The sequence below is a fragment of the Oncorhynchus masou genome, chromosome 27 (genome assembly GCF_036934945.1).
Source record: "Oncorhynchus masou masou isolate Uvic2021 chromosome 27, UVic_Omas_1.1, whole genome shotgun sequence".
NCBI classification, from domain to species: Eukaryota; Metazoa; Chordata; class Actinopteri; order Salmoniformes; family Salmonidae; genus Oncorhynchus; species Oncorhynchus masou.
In genome coordinates, this window is record NC_088238.1 from 62,517,246 (window position 1) to 62,539,259 (window position 22,014).

At 45.3% G+C, this 22,014-nt stretch overlaps 1 protein-coding gene across 1 annotated transcript in view; it reads right to left on the reverse strand.

The window, feature by feature from the left end:
* Positions 1 to 15,704, reverse strand: part of LOC135516493 (short transient receptor potential channel 5-like) — a 112,939-nt gene extending 97,235 nt beyond the window's left edge. Inside the window, exon 1 of the mRNA XM_064940836.1 lies at positions 15,482 to 15,704. Within this exon, the coding sequence (XP_064796908.1) occupies positions 15,482 to 15,518 (37 nt within the window). The 5' untranslated portion in view covers positions 15,519 to 15,704. The remainder of the gene's footprint in view (positions 1 to 15,481) is intronic.
* Between the last annotated feature and the right edge of the window lie 6,310 nt (positions 15,705 to 22,014).

Sequence of the window (22,014 nt, forward strand, 5' to 3'; positions counted from 1 at the left end):
CCTATATAGTGCACTACATTAGACCAGAGCCCTATAGAACCCTATTCCCTATATACTGCACTACTTTAGACCAGAGCCCGATTCCCTATATAGTGCACTACTTTAGACCAGGGCCCTATAGAACCCTATTCCCTATATAGTGCACTACTTTAGACCAGAGCCCTATAGAACCCTATTCCCTATATAGTGCACTACTTTAGACCAGGGCCCTATAGAACCCTATTCCCTATATAGTGCACTACATTAGACCAGAGCCCTATAGAACCCTATTCCCTATATACTGCACTACTTTAGACCAGAGCCCGATTCCCTATATAGTGCACTACTTTAGACCAGAGGCCTATAGAACCCTATTCCCTTCATAGTGCACTACTCTAGACTAGATATCTATGAGTTCCTGTCCAAAGTAGTCCACTAGATAGGGAATAGGATGACATTTGTGACGGATGCAGAGTCTTAAGTCATACAAATGGAAATAACTGTCTAACAAGAAAATACTGCTATCGTCCACCGTCAGAGTTATGTTATCTCTCTTTCTGAACCACTCCCTCCCTCCCTCCCTCCCTCCCTCCCTCCCTCCCTCCCTCCCTCCCTCCCTCCCTCCCTCCCTCCCTCCCTCCCTCCCTCTCTCTTTCTCTCTTTCTGAACCACTCCCTCCCTCCCTCCCTCTCTCTTTCTCTCTTTCTGAATCACTCCCTCACTCTCTCTCTCTCTCTTTCTGAACCACTCACTCCCTCCGTCCCTCTCTCTTTCTGAACCACTCCCTCCCTCCGTCCCTCTCTCTTTCTGAACCACTCCCCCCCTCCCTCCCTCTCTCTTTCTCTCTTTCTGAATCACTCTCTCTCTCTCTCTTTCTGAATCACTCTCTCTCTACCTCTCTTTCTGAATCACTCCCTCTCTCTTTCTCTCTTTCTGAATCACTCACTCTCCCTCTCTCTTTCTGAACCACTCCCTCTCTCTTTCTCTCTTTCTGAATCACTCTCTCTCTCTCCCTCTCTCTGAATCACTCCCTCTCCCTCTCTCTTTCTGAATCACTCACTCTCCCTCTCTCTTTCTGAATCACTCCCTCTCTTTCTCTCTTTCTGAATCACTCTCTCCCTCTCTCTTTCTCTCTTTCTGAATCACTCCCTCTCTCTTTCTCTCTTTCTGAATCACTCACTCTCCCTCTCTCTTTCTGAACCACTCCCTCTCTCTTTCTCTCTTTCTGAATCACTCCCTCTCTCTTTCTCTCTTTCTGAATCACTCCCTCTCCCTCTCTCTTTCTGAATCACTCCCTCCCTCCCTCCCTCCCTCCCTCTCTCTTTCTGAATCACTCCCTTTCTCTTTCTCTCTTTCTGAATCACTCCCTCCCTCTCTCCCTCTCTTTCTCTCTTTCTGAACCACTCCCTCCCTCTCTCCATCTCCTTTCTGAATCACTCCCTCCCTCTCTCCATCTCCTTTCTGAATCACTCCCTCCCTCTCTCCCTCTCCTTTCTGAACCACTCCCTCCCTCTCTCCATCTCCTTTCTGAACCACTCCCTCCCTCTCTCCCCTCTCTCCTTCCGAGTCACTCCTTCTCTCCATCTCCTTGTCCGAGTCACTCCCTCTCTCCATCTCCTTGTCTGAGTCACTCCCTCTCTCCATCTCCTTTCTGAGTCACTCCCTCTCTCCATCTCCTTGTCTGAGACACTCCCTCTCTCCATCTCCTTGTCTGAGTCACTCCCTCTCTCCATCTCCTTTCTAAGTCACTCTCTCCATCTCCTTGTCTGAGTCACTCCCTCTCTCCATCTCCTTGTCTGAGACACTCCCTCTCTCCATCTCCTTTCTAAGTCACTCTCTCCATCTCCTTGTCTGAGTCACTCCCTCTCTCCATCTCCTTTCTGAGTCACTCCCTCTCTCCATCTCCTTGTCTGAGTCACTCCCTCTCTCCATCTCCTTGTCTGAGACACTCCCTCTATCCATCTGTCTTCTTCTCTGCATTCTCTCTTTCTCCCAAAACCTATATTTCCTCTTATCCCTTCCCCAAATAACTTCCTTCCTTATACTGTATATCTCTTTCTTCATCGTCTCTTCCATCATCTCCCCCATCTTTACCTCTCTACGTCCCTCTCCTCCCTTCCCCAATTTCCTTATGGGCCCTGGTCAAAAGTAGTGCACTATATAGGGAATAGTGTGCCATTTGAGAAGCAGGCTATATGATATGTTATATAATATTATGGGATGTTGTTTCACTGGCAGTTTTAACAAGCTACTAAAGCGAATGACAAATTAATGCTGGGCTGGTAGCAGCATGTTTATTAGGGAGAGAGAAGGAGAGAAAGAGAGAGAGGCAGCGAGAGAGAGAGAGAGAGAGAGAGAGAGAGAGAGAGGCAGCGAGAGAGAGAGATGGATCGTCAGGCTCTGTTGTGGGACCCTAACAACCACGTTGTCGTGGTAACAAGCGTCATGCATGGCTGACTAAAGAGTATCTGGGGAGGGTATCTCTCTGACACACACACACACACACACACACACACACACACACACACACACTTCTGTAATCTAACTAGGGTTAATGGTAACATATATTCAGAGAGCTATACAACAACCTTTCTCGAGAGCCCTGACCTTAGAGAGCCTTTTTATGTCTCTAGTTGGTTTGGTCAGGGTGTGATTTGGGTGGGCATTCTATGTTCTGTGTTTCTATGATTTTCTATTTCTGTGTGTTTGGCCCGGGTGTGGTTCTCAATCAGAAGCAGCTGTTTATCGTTGTCTCTGATTGAGAATCATACTTAGGTACTGCTTCCTCTTCCTGATCTTCAGACGACGAATACACTGATGTTATCGACTGTTTAACGATACACTGAGTGAACAAAACATTAGGAACACCTTCCTCATATTGAGTTTCCCCTTTTGGACTCTACAAGGTGTCCAAAGCGTTCCACGGCAAAGTAATGACTCCGGACGTTACAGGGTGAAGGCTTCTCTTCTGGTAACTTTGTTCACGTTTCGTTTTGCTACTTTAGATTTCTACAAAACAATGAAAGAAGGTCGCTAAATAATGCCAGTAATCACTTTATCAAATCACATGTTGGTGATCACATGGTTAGATGTTGTTGGTCACATGGTTAGCAGATGTTACTGGTCACATGGTTAGCAGATGTTGTTGGTCACATGGTTAGCAGATGTTGTTGGTCACATGGTTAGCAGATGTTACTGGTCACATGGTTAGCAGATGTTACTGGTCACATGGTTAGCAGATGTTACTGGTCACATGGTTAGCAGATGTTACTGGTCACATGGTTAGATGTTGTTGGTCACATGGTTAGCAGATGTTACTGGTCACATGGTTAGCAGATGTTGTTGGTCACATGGTTAGCAGATGTTATTGGTCACATGGTTAGCAGATGTTGTTGGTCACATGGTTAGCAGATGTTGTTGGTCACATGGTTAGCAGATGTTGTTGGTCACATGGTTAGCAGATGTTGTTGGTCACATGGTCATGGTTAGCAGATGTTATTGATCACATGGTTAGCAGATGTTATTGGTCACATGGTTAGCAGATGTTGTTGGTCACATGGTTAGCAGATGTTGTTGGTCACATGGTTAGCAGATGCTGTTGGTCACATGGTTAACAGATGCTGTTGGTCACATGGTTAGCAGATGTTGTTGGTCACATGGTTAACAGATGTTATTGGTCACATGGTTAACAGATGTTATTGGTCACATGGTCAGATGTTATTGGTCACATGGTCAACAGATGTTATTGGTCACATGGTCAACAGATGTTACTGGTCACATGGTCAGCAGATGTTACTGGTCACATGGTTAGCAGATGTTACTGGTCACATGGTTAGCAGATGTTGTTGGTCACATGGTTAGCAGATGTTGTTGGTCACATGGTTAGCAGATGTTGTTGGTCACATGGTTAGCAGATGTTGTTGGTCACATGGTTAGCAGATGTTGTTGGTCACATGGTTAGCAGATGTTGTTGGTCACATGGTTAGCAGATGTTACTGGTCACATGGTTAGCAGATGTTACTGGTCACATGGTTAGCAGATGTTACTGGTCACATGGTTAGCAGATGTTACTGGTCACATGGTTAGCAGATGTTACTGGTCACATGGTTAGCAGATGTTGTTGGTCACATGGTTAGCAGATGTTGTTGGTCACATGGTTAGCAGATGTTACTGGTCACATGGTTAGCAGATGTTGTTGGTCACATGGTTAGCAGATGTTGTTGGTCACATGGTTAGCAGAGTGTAGTGAAATGCTTGTGCTTCTAGTTCCGACAGTGCAGTAATATCTAACAAGTAATCTAACAATTTCCCAACTACCTAATACACACATCTAAAGGGGTGAATGAGAACATGTACATATAGATATATGGATGAGCGATGGCCGAGCGGCATAAGATGCAGTAGATGGTATAAAATACAGTATATACATATAAGATGAGCAATGTAGGATATGTGATTATTAAAGTGGTTTTATTTAAAGTTAATATTGATACCTTTATTAAGTCATTTATATAAGTGGCCAGAGATTTGAGTCTCTATGTAGGCAGCAGCCTCTCTATGTTAGTGGTTGCTGTTTAACAGTCTGATGGCCTTGAGATAGAAGCTGTTTTTCAGTCTCTCGGTCCCAGCTTTGATGCACCTGTACTGACCTCGCCTTCTGGATGATAGCGGGGTGAACAGGCAGTGGCTCGGGTGGTTGTTGTCCTTGATGATCTTTATGGCCTTCCTGTGACATTGGGTGGTGTAGGTGTCCTGGAGGGCAGGTAGTTTGCCCCCAGTGATGCGTTGTGCAGAACTCACTACTCTCTGGAGAGCCTTGCGGTTGTGGGCGGAGCAGTTGCCGTACCAGGGGGAGATACAGCCCGACAGGATGCTCTCAATTGTGCATCTGTAAAAGTTAACTTTTACACAGCTGGCACGTTTTAATTTTTCTTACTTCCTGTCGCAAGGCATTCTGGTACTTGCAGTCAATCAAATCCAATACTAACCAATTCAACAGAAATATAGTTCTCTCAATCTCCATCACATGAACTCTAATACAATTATTCTTGTACACATGTAAATAACAGTACTAGAAAAACATCTTTTAAACAAACCTCGATGAATTAACTGTAAACGTTAACTCTGTAACCCATTACAGTTACAACATCCTCCCCCCGATGAACAACTGTATAAATCTCTGAGCAGCTGAATAGGTCTCCTGAAGCATTAGGAACTGAACATGACCTAACTAGGCCGTCTCGTCCTGGAAACAGTTCCTCAATCTTTCCTAGTTTCCAGGTTTGTCTGGGTAGGTTATCTTCTCCGATGAGTACAACGTCACCCGCTTTCAGTGAGGTGGGCTGTGGTGTTTCACAGCAGTGTGCTGACTTTAGATCGTCGCCAACTGTTTCAGAAACTGGTCTCAAGTCTCTGCCTGTACCTCCATCTGTCATTTCCTCCTTGTTGAGCGTTGGGTGCTGACTGTCAGCCAGGAATGGCTTTGGAGGCAAAGAGGTTTTACCCCCCAGGAAGTGTGCTGGGGTCAGAGGTTGTGGTTCATCCACTTCATTGTGCATGAAGGGCAGAGGTCAGAGAATTTATAATCGCTTCAACGCCTTACAGGACTGTGCACATCTCTTCATAGATGAGCGAAGCTCTTTCCCGAGAACCTGTTGTTTTCACCTGTCCAGTCTTTCCCAGAATCCGTCCTATCAGTTTGCTCGCTCTAGCGATGAACCTCTAGAAGATTCCCTTTTCTGAGAAGAACATCAAGAGGTTTCCTCCAACAGTAGTTGGTGTTTGTCTGGGAACAGTTGCAGTTCTCTGATTTTACAGTCGTTGTTTTAGGCTTTTTCCTGCCTTCAATACTTTGATCTCCTGACTGTTGTTGTGTTACCTTGATCCAGTACTTTTCTGCCTCGAAACAGTTCATCATCAGTCCACATCTTTATGTTTGTACGAACACTGGCTATGAATCTCTTTATCCAGGCAGTGACTCTTCACTCTTTTCAGGTCCAACACGGGTTCAGGGATGTTGCTGGAGCCAAACGTGTGAAGAGCCTCTTGTCTGATTACTGCTTCAAGCCCTTCACAAGGTTTTCACGTAGGAAGCTTCTCTGACTGCCTAGTAAGACACTATCTTCCTGCCTGATGGGCCTTCTACCCAGGTAGCAACACCGTGTTCTGTCTGTCTGGTTTCATCTTCACTGAATGGGGAATAACTGGGGAAACAACAGCATCTTTTGACGAACTTATCAAGACTGTTTCAAGGACAGCTTTTTTCCATCTATGTAACATTGCAAAAATCAGAAATTTTCCATCCAAAAAATGATGCAGAAAAATTAATCCATGCTTTTGTCACTTCTAGGTTGGACTACTGCAATGCTCTACTTTCCGGCTACCCGGATAAAACACGAAATAAACTCCACTTAGTGCTGAATACGGCTGCTAGAATCCTGACTGAACCAAAGAATTTGATCATATTACTCCTAGCCTCCCTACACTGGCTTCCTGTTAAGGCAAGGGCTGATTCAAGGTTTGACTGCTAACCTACAAAGCATTACATGGGCTTGCTCCTACGTATCTCTCTGATTTGGTCCTGCCGTACATACCTACACGTATGCTACGGTCACAAGATGCAGGCCTCCTTATTGACACCTAGATTTTCTAAGCAAACAGCTGGAGGCAGGACTTTCTCCTATAGAGCTCCATTTTATGGAATGGTCTGCCTACCCATGTGAGAGATGCAAACTCGGTCTCAACTTTTAAGTCTTTATTGAAGACTCATCTCTTCAGTGGGTCATATGATTGAGTGTAGTCTGGCCCAGGAGTGTGAAGGTGAACGGAAAGGCTCTGGAGCAACGAACTGCCCTTGCTGTCTCTGCCTGGCCGGTTCCCCTCTTTCCACATGGATTCTCTGCCTCTAACCCTATTACAGGGACTGAGTCATTGGCTTACTGGTGCTCTTTCATGCCGTCCCTAGGAGGGGTGCGTCACTTGAGTGGGTTGAGTCACTGATGTGATCTTCCTGTCTGGGTTGGCGCCCCCCCTTGGGTTGTGCCGTGGCGGAGATCATTGTGGGCTATACTCGGCCTTGTCTCAGGATGGTAAGTTGGTGGTTGAAGATATCCCTCTAGTGGTGTGGAGGCTTTGCTTTGGCAAAGTGGGTGGGGTTATATCCTTCCTGTTTGGCCCTGTCCGGGGGTATCATCGGATAGGACCACAGTGTCTTCTGACCCCTCCTGTCTCAGCCTCCAGTATTTATGCTGCAGTAGTTTGTGCCGGGGGGCTAGGGTCAGTCTGTTATACCTGGAGTACTTCTCCTGTCCTATCCGGTGTCCTGTGTGAATTTAAGTATGCTCTCTCTAAATCTCTCTTTCCTTCTCTCTCTCGGAGGGCCTAAGCCCTAGGACCATGCCTCAGGACTACCTGGCATGATGACTACTTGCTGTCCCCAGTCCACCTGGTCGTGCTGCTGCTCCAGTTTCAACTGTTCTGCCTGTGATTATTATTATTTGACCATGCTGGTCATTTATGAACATTTGAACATCTTGGCCATGTTCTGTTATAATCTCCACCTGGCACAGCCAGAAGAGCACTGGCCACCCCTCATAGTCTGGTTCCTCTCTAGGTTTCTTACTAGGTTTTGGCCTTTCTAGGGAGTTTTTCCTAGCCACTGTGCTTCTACACCTGCATTGCTTGCTGTTTGGGGTTTTAGGCTGGGTTTCTGTACAGCACTTTGAGATATCAGCTGATGTACGAAGGGCTAAATAAATTAATTTGATCTGCAGAAACAGTAGGGGGTTGAACCTCACTCCTCTTACCGGTACACACAGCAACGTGATGTCTGCTTCAGAAACAGTAGGGGGTTGAACCTCACTACTTTTACCGGTACACACAGCAATGTGATGTCTGCTTCCACATGTTGCACATGACAAATCTTTGACTTTACAGAATTCTGCCATGTGTCTCTGTCCTAAACATACAAAGCATCTTCCCATATTCTTTATTTTCTCTTTGCGTGTAGCAATATTGTGGTCAGGGCAGTTTTCTGATTTGTGGTCTGCACTGTCACAGAATAGACACGTTTGTTGTTCCTTCTGGCTGGCTGTATGCAGTGCTGCAGCAGAGGGCATGTTGGGTCTTTCTGTTTTCATTTCATTGGAGAAGCATGACTTGCTCCATGGTTTGCTCTCTTTCTGTTGGTTGTATGATCTTGTCATTTGTAGCGCTCGCTCCCTGCTCTGAACCTCTTTCTGTAGGAAACTGATTATCTCAGACACTTTCCATTCATCATCTACTCCCCTCTGACGACTATAGTCAAGAGCTATGTCCTCTGGAACCATCTGCAGTAAGATTGGGCATAGTAGGCTTCCAGAGGTTTCTGACACTAACACCCAGTGATTCCAAGCTCCTAATTGTGAACTTCACATTCATCATATAGCCGCCTCAATGCATTTGTCAGAGGATTTCTTTCCAGGGGTGAGATTCATCAGCTCGGAGAACTAATCATAAGATCCCTCCTTCCAAAGCGACTACATCATCGTACATCTGTCAGTCCTACTAAGAAGCCAAGGCATCTCTGAGCTAATGCCAAACCAAACGATAGAAGACTGTAAACTTCTCTATATTGTAACAGTGAATCACTGTTGTGAATAAAAGTCTCATGCTGGCTCCCAAAACTCCTGCCACATACTGACACCTCCATCGTATTTCTCAATAATCAACTTTGGAAGCCATTACTGATTGTCTGTGTGATATGTTTGTGTCACAGTGCTGGAAGGGGTTTGAGGTCCTGTGTTTTTCCTATATCACTCGTTGTGCACATCTCTTCAGCAATGATAACTCGCTCTTTGGAATCTGTGCCTCCAATCCGTCCAATGGCGTTAACTGTTCAATTCCGCGATCAAGTTCAAACAAACTGTCCTCGTCAGCTGACAGAAATTCCAACAATGTCCTCAAGTGATCCGGTATCCGGATTTGACTGGGCTAAATTTCCACGTCGATCTGATTCGAAATCCGTGTTGTGGCGCCTCGAATGGAACCCCGCCTTGTTTGGTCTCATGATTTCTGCTTCATGCCGACGTTTCTCCTCGTTTCAGTTGCTTCATCCCTCTGATCTTTGTCGCAGCTCATACTTTTCCCGGATTTCGGCACCAAAAATATACAATAACTATCTTCAAAGTGATGAATCGGGACGTCGGTCATAACAGAAATACAATATCTCTCAATCTCCGTCACATGGCTTTCTAATACAGTTACTCTTGTACAAATGTAAATAACTGTTAAATAAAAAATATCTTTAGACACAGCCCAATGAATTCACTGTATCCCTGTGACTCTGTGACCCATTGACTCTGTGACTCTGTGACCCATTGACTCTGTGACTCTGTGACCCATTGACTCTGTGACCCATTGACTCTGTGACTCTGTGACCCATTGACTCTGTGACCCATTGACTCTGTGACTCTGTGACCCATTGACTCTGTGACTCTGTGACCCATTGACTCTGTGACTCTGTGACCCATTAAACAGATGCCGGCCCATGTTGACTCCAACGCATCCCACAGTTCTGTCAAGTTGGCTGGACGTCCTTTTGGTGTTGGACCATTCTTGATACACACAGGAAAAACTGTTGAGCGTGAAAACCCCAGCAGCGTTGCAGTTCTTGACAGAAACCAGTGGAGCACCTACTACCAAACCCCGTTCAATATTTGTTTTTATTTATATTTTGGAGGAGTTGATGTGTGTTTGTTTTTAGGTTAGAACATGGTTAAACCAAAACTACTGATTGGAAAGTATTGATTAACCTTGGTTTGGCATCCCAAATGGCACTCTGTTCCCTATCTAGTGCCCTACTTCTGACCAGGCCCCTTAGGGGCACTAGATGGGGAATAGGATGCAATTTGGGACGTGGGCTACAGACTGATCGGTAGGGGGAAGGGATGAGACGTGGTTGACTGCTGCTTAGTGAGGGATTACACACACACACACACACAGGGAGAGATCAGGGATGGTTAGTCTGTTGAGTTAACAGCTTAGCGCTGCGGCTCGGAACAACAAGTGGAAGTTTGAGTTTATGGAAGAAAATAAAGTTTTTCTCTAGTGGATTCTAAACGATAAAGATTCTAAACGATAAAGATTCTAAATCTAAGAGATTGATTCCTCCTTACCTCTGTTTTCCTTTAGTACGAATTAAATGGGTGATTTGGTAGAGGAATAAACAAGTATGCAGATAGTCACCTGGGAATCTAAGATCGGGATGTGTAGTGTGTGTGTGTGTGTGTGATAAGGGGTAGGCGGATGCAACCACTAAAAGCATTAAACAAATGAAAGCCAAGGCATCTCTGAGCTATGCCAAACTAAACGATACAAGCCTGTAAAAAAATGACTGGTTTGGCAATGTCCACGCCACACACGGACACACAGACACGGCTTGTTTTTAATCCCATTTATCGCTGTTGACTGAGGGAGACATGGGGAGAGAGTGGGGAGACATGGGGAGACAGGGGGAGAGAGTGGAGAGACAGGGGGAGAGAGTGGGGAGACATGGGGAGTGAGTGGAGAGACAGGGGGAGAGAGTGGAGAGACAGGGCGGAGGTCATGGTCTAAAGTAGTGCACTATGTAGGGAATTGGGTGCTATAGGGCCCTGGCCTAAAGTAGTGCACTATGTAGGGCATAGGGTGCTATAGGACCCTGATCTAAAGTAGTCTAAACACCATGTGTGTGTTCCATTTCTATAAAATAGATGGAGAGGAGAGGAGAGATGAGATGGAGAGGAGGAGAGATGGAGGGGAGAGATGAGATGAGAGATGGAGAGGAGAGATGAGATGAGGAGAGATGGAGAGGAGGAGAGATGGAGGAGAGGGAGAGATGGAGAGGAGGAGGAGAGATGGAGAGATGGAGAGGAGGAGGAGAGATGGAGAGGAGGAGGAGAGATGGAGAGGAGGAGGAGAGATGGAGAGGAGAGATGGAGAGATTGAGAGACGGAGAGACGGAAAGGAGGAGAGGAGGAGGAGAGATGGAGAGGAGAGATGGAGAGACGGAGAGATGGAGAGGAGAGATGGAGAGGAGGAGGAGAGATGGAGAGGAGAGATGGAGAGGAGGAGGAGAGATGGAGAGACGGAGAGATGGAGAGATGAGGAGGAGGAGAGATGGGGAGAGGAGAAGAGAGGAGATGAGATGGAGAGGAGATGGAGAAGAGAGATGAGATGAGATGGAGAGGAGGGGGAGAGATGGAGAGGAGAGATGAGATGAGATGAGGAGAGATGGAGAGGAGGAGTAGAGGAGAGGAGGAGTAGAGGAGAGATGGAGAAGAGATGGAGAGGAGAGATGAGATGAGATGGAGAGGAGGAGAGATGGAGAGGAGGAGAGAGGGGAGGAGGAGGAGAGATGGAGAGGAGGGGAGATGGGGAGGAGAGATGGAGAGGAGGAGAGATGGAGAGGAGGAGAGATGGAGAGGAGGAGAGATGGAGAGTAGGAGAGATGGAGAGGAGAGATGGAGAGGTGGAGGAGAGGTGGATATCGAGAGAGACAGAGAGAAGGAGATAGAATCCAACATGAACAGGAACTGAATTAGGGGTGGGCGATATGGCCTAAGAATAAATCTTGATTTATTCAATTCAATTTATGCAATTCACAATATATACATTTACATTTACATTTAAGTCATTTAGCAGACGCTCTTATCCAGAGCGACTTACAAATTGGTGAATTCACCTTCTGACATCCAGTGGAACAGCCACTTTACAATAGTGCATCTAAGTCATTAAGGGGGGGGTGGTGAGAAGGATTACTTATCCTATCCTAGGTATTCCTTGAAGAGGTGGGGTTTCAGGTGTCTCCGGATATATATTATTATTATTTTATTTGTTTAATCTTTAATCTTGGTTGCACAATTAAAGGTCAATAGACCGCGTTTCAAAAAGTTGGGAATAACCTAATGAATTCAGGTAAAATTGTACCAAGGCTAAAATGTAAGCTTTCAACCTTAAGACCCACCAATTATTTTATTTTTTTATCAAAATAGTTTAACCTGCTTTTATGCAATAATAACTCATCTGACTTTCAAGTCTGTCTATGAAAATGTCATTTTTGTTCTAAATATAACCAGAACCATGCATAATGCACATTCACTAACGATGACAGACTTCTGGTAGCAGGCATTCTAGAACATTACCATGGCATTCTAGAACATTACCACGGCATTCTAGAATATTACCACGGCATTCTAGAATATTACCACGGCATTCTAGAACATTACCACGGCATTCTAGAACATTACCACGGCATTCTAGAACATTACCACGGCATTCTAGAACATTACCACGGCATTCTAGAACATTACCACGGCATTCTAGAACATTACCACGGCATTCTAAACATTACCATGTCATTCTTGAACATTACCACATCATTCTAGAACATTACCACAGCATTATTGAACATTACCAAAGCATTCTAGAACATTACCACAGCATTCTAGAACATTACCACGTTATTCTAGAACATTACCATGTCATTCTAGACCATTACCACGGCATTCTAGAACATTACCACGACATTCTAGAACATTACCACAGCATTCTAGATCATTACCACAGCATTCTAGACCATTACCACAGCATTCTAGAACATTACCACATCATTCTAGAACATTACCACAGCATTCTAGAACATTACCACAGCATTCTAGAACATTACCACAGCATTCTAGAACATTACCACGTTATTCTAGAACATTACCATGTCATTCTAGACCATTACCACGGCATTCTAGAACATTACCACGACATTCTAGAACATTACCACAGCATTCTAGACCATTACCACAGCATTCTAGAACATTACCACATCATTCTAGAACATTACCACAGCATTCTAGAACATTACCACAGCATTCTAGAACAATACCACAGCATTCTAGAACATTACCACAGCATTCTAGAACATTACCACAGCATTCTAGACCATTACCACAGCATTCTAGAACATTACCACAGCATTCTAGAACATTACCACAGCATTATAGAACATTACCACAGCATTATAGAACATTACCACGGGTCTCAATAACAACAGAATTGTTACAAAGGATACGTTCTCTATCACAGTAAATAATGTCTCATTGTGTTTCCATTTGACCGATTTTGTGTCGGACCAAACCTCAAATATAAATAGCGAGTTGTGTCTGTGGAGTGGGAAGGTACACAGTGACCACAGCACAGAAGGAGGAGGGGCTTGGTGTCTGTGGAGTGGGAAGGGACACAGTGACCACAGCACAGAAGGAGGAGGGGCTTGGTGTCTGTGGAGTGGGAAGGTACACAGTGACCACAGCACAGAAGGAGGAGGGGCTCGGTGTCTGTGGAGTGGGAAGGGACACAGTGACCACAGCACAGAAGGAGGAGGGGCTTGGTGTCTGTGGAGTGGGAAGGTACACAGTGACCACAGCACAGAAGGAGGAGGGGCTTGGTGTCTGTGGAGTGGGAAGGGACACAGTGACCACAGCACAGAAGGAGGAGGGGCTTGGTGTCTGTGGAGTGGGAAGGGACACAGTGACCACAGCACAGAAGGAGGAGGGGCTTGGTGTCTGTGGAGTGGGAAGGGACACAGTGACCACAGCACAGAAGGAGGAGGGGCTTGGTGTCTGTGGAGTGGGAAGAGGCACAGTGACCACAGCACAGAAGGAGGAGGGGCTTGGTGTCTGTGGAGTGGGAAGGTACACAGTGACCACAGCACAGAAAGGAGGGGCTTGGTGTCTGTGGAGTGGGAACTGTTTACACAGTGACCACAACACAGAAGGAGGAGGGGCTTGGTGTCTGTGGAGTGTGAAGGGACACAGTGACCACAACACAGAAGGAGGAGGGGCTTGGTGTTTGTGGAGTGGGAAGGTACACAGTGACCACAGCACAGAAGGAGGAGGGGCTTGGTGTCTGTGGAGTGGGAAGGGACACAGTGACCACAGCACAGAAGGAGGAGGGGCTTGGTGTCTGTGGAGTGGGAAGGGACACAGTGACCACAACACAGAAGGAGGAGGGGCTTGGTGTCTGTGGAGTGGGAAGGTACACAGTGACCACAACACAGAAGGAGGAGGGGCTTGGTGTCTGTGGAGTGGGAAGGGACACAGTGACCACAGCACAGAAGGAGGAGGGGCTTGGTGTCTGTGGAGTGGGAAGGGACACAGTGACCACAACACAGAAGGAGGAGGGGCTTGGTGTCTGTGGAGTGGGAAGGGACACAGTGACCACAACACAGAAGGAGACGAGACCGAAACGACAAGCAGTTATAAAAACAGAAACAAAATTTAGAACATACATTTTAACGAATCAAATTTATTCGATATATATCGCCCAGCCCTGAACTGAATCTTGCACCCACACAAGATGAGCAGTCAATCCGTTGCTATCAGAGTAGATGTGAACTTGCCCACCTGAACACACACACCAAACTCTTGTAACTGAATGTTGTCGCTTTAGTTCTGTTTATAGAGCTGTAAGAGTTCTGGCTATTTATGAATTGTTCTGTCTGGATAAAGTTCTCAAGCAGTCTTCAATATGATGTAGAGTACCAGACAATTAGTTATCTCTCTCTCTCTAGAGTACCAGACAATTAGTTATCACTCTCTCTCTCTAGAGTACCAGACAATTAGTTATCACTCTCTCTCTAGAGTACCAGACAATTAGTTATCTCTCTCTCTCTCTAGAGTACCAGACAATTAGTTATCTATCTATCTCTAGAGTACCAGACAATTAGTTATCACTCTCTCTCCCTAGAGTACCAGACAATTAGTTATCTATCTCTCGAGAGAGTACCAGACAATTAGTTATCTATCTATTGATATCTCTCTCTCTCTAGAGTACCAGACAATTAGTTATCTCTCTCTCTCTAGAGTACCAGACAATTAGTTATCTATCTATATCTATCTCTCTCTAGAGTACCAGACAATTAGTTATCTATCTATCGATATCTCTCTCTCTAGAGTACCAGACAATTAGTTATCTCTCTCTCTCTCTAGAGTACCAGACAATTAGTTATCTATCTATCGATATATATCTCTCTCTAGAGTACCAGACAATTAGTTATCTCTCTCTCGATATCTCTCTCTCTCTAGAGTACCAGACAATTAGTTATCTCTCTCTCTCTAGAGTACCAGACAATTAGTTATCTCTCTCTCTCTAGAGTACCAGACAATTAGTTATCTATCTATCTATATATCTCTCTCTCTCTAGAGTACCAGACAATTAGTTAACGGAATTCAAGTTTGTCCATAGAAGACCAACAGACACCATCCATCCATCTCTCTCTCTATCTATCTATCCCCATTCACCTCTTACACAATCCATAAACCAATGCTAGCCCACTCTACTGGCTACTGACAGTCTAACAACACACTGATGAGCTTCCTTTAGACCTAAGTTACCATCCTGGTGATACATCAGGCTACGAGCAAAGGCATCGGAATACATCAAACAGACTAATCCACGAAATGTCAAATCTAAAATCATTTGGAAATGGCTTCACCTCTCGAGCCTTTCTCTAGACGGGAGTTCTGGTGCATGTTTTCTCTAGACGGGAGTTGTGGTGCGTGTTTTCTCTAGACGGGAGTTGTGGTGCGTGTTTTCGCAGGTTCCTTCAGGACATCCTCGTGCCACCAAGTCCGAGCAGGAATCTGTGCTCCCGGCGAAGGATGACAAGACACTCTGCTTCAGCATGCTTTCAAGCTGCGTGGTGAGCTAGTGCTCTCTCTCTCTCTCGCTCTCTCTCTCTCTCTCCGTCTCTCTCTCTCTCCCTCTCTCTCTCTGCTTCTCTCTCTCTCTCTCCCTCTCTCTCCCTCTCTCTCTCTCTCTTTCTCTCTCTCTCCCCCCCTTCTCTCTCTCTCTCCATCTCTCTCTCTCTCCCTGTCTCTCTCTCCCCCTCTCTCTCTCCCTGTCTCTCTCTCCCTGTCTCTCTCTCTCCCCGTTTCTCTCTCCCTATCTCCATCTCTCTCTCTCCCTGTCTCTCTCTCCCCGTCTCTCTCTCTACCCGTCTCTCTCTCTCTCCCGGTTTCTCTCTCTCTCTCCTCCATCTCTCTCTCTCCCTGTCTCTCTCTCCCCGTCTCTCTCTCTCCCTGTCTCTCTCTCCCCGTCTCTCTCTCTCCCCGTTTCTCTCTCCCTATCTCCATCTCTCTCTCCCTGTCTCTCTCTCCCCGTCTCTCTCTCTCTACCCGTCTCTCTCTCTCTCTCTCTCTCTTTTCTTCTCTCCACACCGGGCACAGACGTCAATTCAACGTCTAATTTTGACTTACATGTGGTTGATTTGTTAACTAATGTGAAATCAATTTCATTGGATGGTTAAAAGTTGGGTGAAAATAATACGAAATGCCCTTTAATGTTGATGACTTTAGATCCAATCAATTTTCATTGTTTCAGCTCATCACATAGATTTTTGTTGTTGAAATGAGTTGGAAACAATGTTGATTCAACCTTTTTTTTTGACCAAGGGGGTCTCTCATGTTCTCCTCGCGCTCTCTCTCTCACACACTTCACTCTTCATTTTTTGTTTAAATAAAACACTAATACATTTATAATTATTCTTTTTTTTAACATTTTGATTGAAACAGTCAACACACACAAGGAGACGCACAGAGGCACGCCGCTGGGAACTCAAAGAGCAGAACAGGACGAGCATCCCTCCGTTACACCGCGCAAAGAAATCTGGCTTCTGTTCTATTCCGCTTGCGCTCCTCAGACCCGAGATATTTCTCTTCCTTTCTAACTCTCTCTTTGACTCTCTGGTACTTTCTCTCTTTGACTCAGCCTACTCATAGAGAAACCAATGATATCCTCCTCATGTGAAACACCAATGATATCCTCCTCTCTTTCATGTGAAACACCAATGACATCCTCCTCTCTTTCATGTGAAACACAAATGATATCCTCCTCATGTGAAACACCAATGATATCCTCCTCATGTGAAACACCAATGACATCCTCCTCTCTTTCATGTGAAACACCAATGATATCCTCCTCATGTGAAACACCAATGACATCCTCCTCATGTGAAACACCAATGATATCCTCCTCATGTGAAACACAAATGATATCCTCCTCATGTGAAACACAAATGATATCCTCCTCATGTGAAACACAAATGATATCCTCCTCATGTGAAACACAAATGATATCCTCCTCATGTGAAACACAAATGATATCCTCCTCATGTGAAACACCAATGACATCCTCCTCTCTTTCATGTGAAACACCAATGATATCCTCCTCTCTTTCATGTGAAACACCAATGACATCCTCCTCTCTTTCATGTGAAACACCAATGACATCCTCCTCTCTTTCATGTGAAACACCAATGACATCCTCCTCTCTTTCATGTGAAACACAAATGACATCCTCCTCTCTTTCATGTGAAACACAAATGACATCCTCCTCTCTTTCATGTGAAACACAAATGACATCCTCCTCTCTTTCATGTGAAACACCAATGACATCCTCCTCTCTTTCATGTGAAACACCAATGACATCCTCCTCTCTTTCATGTGAAACACCAATGACATCCTCCTCTCTTTCATGTGAAACACCAATGATATCCTCCTCTCTTTCATGTGAAACACCAATGACATCCTCCTCTCTTTCATGTGAAACACAAATGACATCCTCCTCTCTTTCATGTGAAACACAAATGACATCCTCCTCTCTTTCATGTGAAACACAAATGACATCCTCCTCTCTTTCATGTGAAACACAAATGACATCCTCCTCTCTTTCATGTGAAACACCAATGATATCCTCCTCTCTTTCATGTGAAACACAAATGACATCCTCCTCTCTTTCATGTGAAACACAAATGACATCCTCCTCTCTTTCATGTGAAACACCAATGACATCCTCCTCTCTTTCATGTGAAACACAAATGACATCCTCCTCTCTTTCATGTGAAACACCAATGACATCCTCCTCTCTTTCATGTGAAACACCAATGACATCCTCCTCTCTTTCATGTGAAACACAAATGACATCCTCCTCTCTTTCATGTGAAACACCAATGACATCCTCCTCTCTTTCATGTGAAACACCAATGACATCCTCCTCTCTTTCATGTGAAACACCAATGACATCCTCCTCTCTTTCATGTGAAACACCAATGACATCCTCCTCTCTTTCATGTGAAACACCAATGACATCCTCCTCTCTTTCATGTGAAACACCAATGACATCCTCCTCATGTGAAACACAAATGACATCCTTCTCTCTTTCATGTGAAACACCAATGACATCCTCCTCTCTTTCATGTGAAACACAAATGACATCCTCCTCTCTTTCATGTGAAACACCAATGACATCCTCCTCTCTTTCATGTGAAACACAAATGACATCATCCTCTCTTTCATGTGAAACACCAATGACATCCTCCTCATGTGAAACACAAATGATATCCTCCTCATGTGAAACACAAATGATATCCTCCTCATGTGAAACACAAATGATATCCTCCTCATGTGAAACACCAATGACATCCTCCTCTCTTTCATGTGAAACACCAATGACATCCTCCTCTCTTTCATGTGAAACACAAATGATATCCTCCTCTCTTTCATGTGAAACACAAATGACATCCTCCTCTCTTTCATGTGAAACACCCTCTCTTTCAATGAAACATCCTCCTCTCTTTCATGTGAAACACCAATGACATCCTCCTCTCTTTCATGTGAAACACAAATGATATCCTCCTCTCTTTCATGTGAAACACCAATGATATCCTCCTCATGTGAAACACCAATGACATCCTCCTCTCTTTCATGTGAAACACCAATGACATCCTCCTCTCTTTCATGTGAAACACCAATGATATCCTCCTTTTTTTCATGTGAAACACCAATGACATCCTCCTCTCTTTCATGTGAAACACCAATGATATCCTCCTCATGTGAAACACCAATGACATCCTCCTCTCTTTCATGTGAAACACAAATGACATCCTCCTCTCTTTCATGTGAAACACCAATGACATCCTCCTCTCTTTCATGTGAAACACCAATGACATCCTCCTCTCTTTCATGTGAAACACAATTGATATCCTCCTCTCTTTCATGTGAAACACCAATGACATCCTCCTCATGTGAAACACCAATGACACCCTCCTCTCTTTCATGTGAAACACCAATGACATCCTCCTCTCTTTCATGTGAAACACCAATGATATCCTCCTTTTTTTCATGTGAAACACCAATGACATCCTCCTCATGTGAAACACAAATGACATCCTCCTCTCTTTCATGTGAAACACCAATGATATCCTCCTCTCTTTCATGTGAAACACAAATGACATCCTCCTCTCTTCTCTTCCATGTTGTAACGAAATTTGTCTTCCTCTGACCAATGTGCAGCGTGGTAAGTGATCGTCGTTTTTAATGAAAAGATACTGACCACAAAAATACATAATAACGAAATGAACACGAAACAGTTCTGTCTGGTGAAGACACAGAAAACAATCAACCCACAACTCAAGTGGGAAAAACAGGCTGCCTAAGTATGGTTCGCAATCAGAGACAACAAACGACACCTGCCTCTGATTGAGAACCATACCAGGCCAAACACATAAATACTACATAGAAAAAAGAACATAGACTACCCACCCCAACTCACGCTCTGACCAAACTAACACAAAGACATAATAAAGGAACTGAGGTCATGCAGAAACTGCTCTGTCATACAGTACAGATTAAATGTTTTGTTGTCCTCGGCTACCTGGCTAAAATGTTTGCTCGCTAGCCTAACTTCCTTTTAATGGGCAACAATTATTTATTATTATGATGTTTTATTTAACTTGGCAAATCAGTTAAGAACAAATTCTTATTTATAATGACGGCCTACCCCGGGACTCCCAATCATGGCCGGATGTGATACAGCCTGGAATCAAACCAGGGACTGTAGTGACACCTCTACCACTGAGATGCAGTGCCTTAGACCGCTGCGCCACTCGGGAACCAGCTAGTTAACTTTAGCCTTCTAGATCTAGCTACATGTTGAACTTCCATCCTCTCAGGCCAGCTAGTTAACATTAGCCTTCTACATCTAGCTACATGTTGAACTTCCATCCTCTCAGGCCAGCTAGTTAACATTAGCCTTCTAGATCTAGCTACATGTTGAACTTCCATCCTCTCAGGCCAGCTAGTTAACAGTAGCCTGCTACATATTGGACTTCCATCCTCTCAGGTCAGGGGCACAACAATGTATGAATTTATGGTTGGATCAGAATCATTGGCCAGTGCGGAGAACTAAGTAAAACCACAAGTCCAAATCCCGTCCAGGGATGATTTAGGAATGAGCATATTTTAGCTAGCCAGTCACCGGAGGACAACAACACAACGAGATGCAACAATTATACTTTTTTGTTTGTTGGTGCAGCAGGACCAATCACAGTTGAGCTCGCTCAGTCTAGCTCAAAGCTAATTGGTTAATGAATTAATGAATACTCTTTTTGACCAGACAGCAACAGATAAATGACCTACACATATAGAGACAGAGCTGTTTCGATCACTCGGATGCTTCCCCAGGGGTGAGAGACATTCAGCCTTGAAGGAAAACAATGTATCACAGAAAGACGAAAGATCCAATATTGTATGTTATTTATTTAAGATTTATATTATTCTGGGAAGCCTGGTTTCCCTTGGCTTCCATGAAAACATGCCACTGAGGTTGTTGTCACGTTAGCTAGGATGCGGAGCCAGGCGCAGAGAGCAGAGGTTTAGAGAAAACCGTATTTATTCCGGTAAGGTCAACAACAACAAGAACAACAGGTGAAAATAATGACCGACCTCAAAACAGGACACAAAACATAAACCGAACACAACCATCCACAAACAGAACAGAGACCAAAGTCCGCACAAAAGAAGTTTGGGCTTAAAAGGCTTAAATAGCCCTGAACCCCAAACGAGAAACAATACAGACATAACCAACAGAAACATGAAAAGGGGATCGGTGGCAGCTAGTAGACCAGTGACAGCGACCGCCGAGCGCCGCCCGAACAGGAAGGGGAGCCACCTACAGTGGCAGCTAGTAGACCGGTGACGACGACCGCCGAGCGCCGCCCGAACAGGAAGGGGAGCCACCTACAGTGGCAGCTAGTAGACCGGTGACGACGACCGCCGAGCGCCGCCCGAACAGGAAGGGGAGCCACCTACAGTGGCAGCTAGTAGACCGGTAACGACGACCGCCGAGCGCCGCCCGAACAGGAAGGGGAGCCACCTACAGTGGCAGCTAGTAGACCGGTGACGACGACCGCCGAGCGCCGCCCGAACAGGAAGGGGAGCCACCTACAGTGGCAGCTAGTAGACCGGTGACGACGACCGCCGAGCGCCACCCGAACAGGAAGGGGAGCCACCTACAGTGGCAGCTAGTAGACCGGTGACGACGACCGCCGAGCGCCGCCCGAACAGGAAGGGGAGCCACCTACAGTGGCAGCTAGTAGACCGGTGACGACGACCGCCGAGCGCCGCCCGAACAGGAAGGGGAGCCACCTACAGTGGCAGCTAGTAGACCGGTGACGCGACCGTCGAGCGCCGCCCGAACAGGAAGGGGAGCCACCTACAGTGGCAGCTAGTAGACCGGTAACGACGACCGCCAAGCGCCGCCCGAACAGGAAGGGGAGCCACCTACAGTGGCAGCTAGTAGACCGGTGACGACGACCGCCGAGCACCGCCCGAACAGGAAGGGGAGCCACCTACAGTGGCAGCTAGTAGACCGGTGACGACGACCGCCGAGCGCCGCCCGAACAGGAAGGGGAGCCACCTTCGGTTGAAGTCGTGACAGTTATTTACACATCGAGAGCTGATAGGTGGAAAATCCCAAAGGAAATCAGTCCATTCCTTTCCCCCAATATCTATAATAGCTATAATAGCTACAGCAATACAGGATCAATATCTATAATAGCTACAGCAATACAGGATCAATATCTATAATACCTATAATAGCTACAGCAATACAGGATCAATATCTATAATACCTATAATAGCTACAGCAATACAGGATCAATATCTATAATACCTATAATAGCTACAGCAA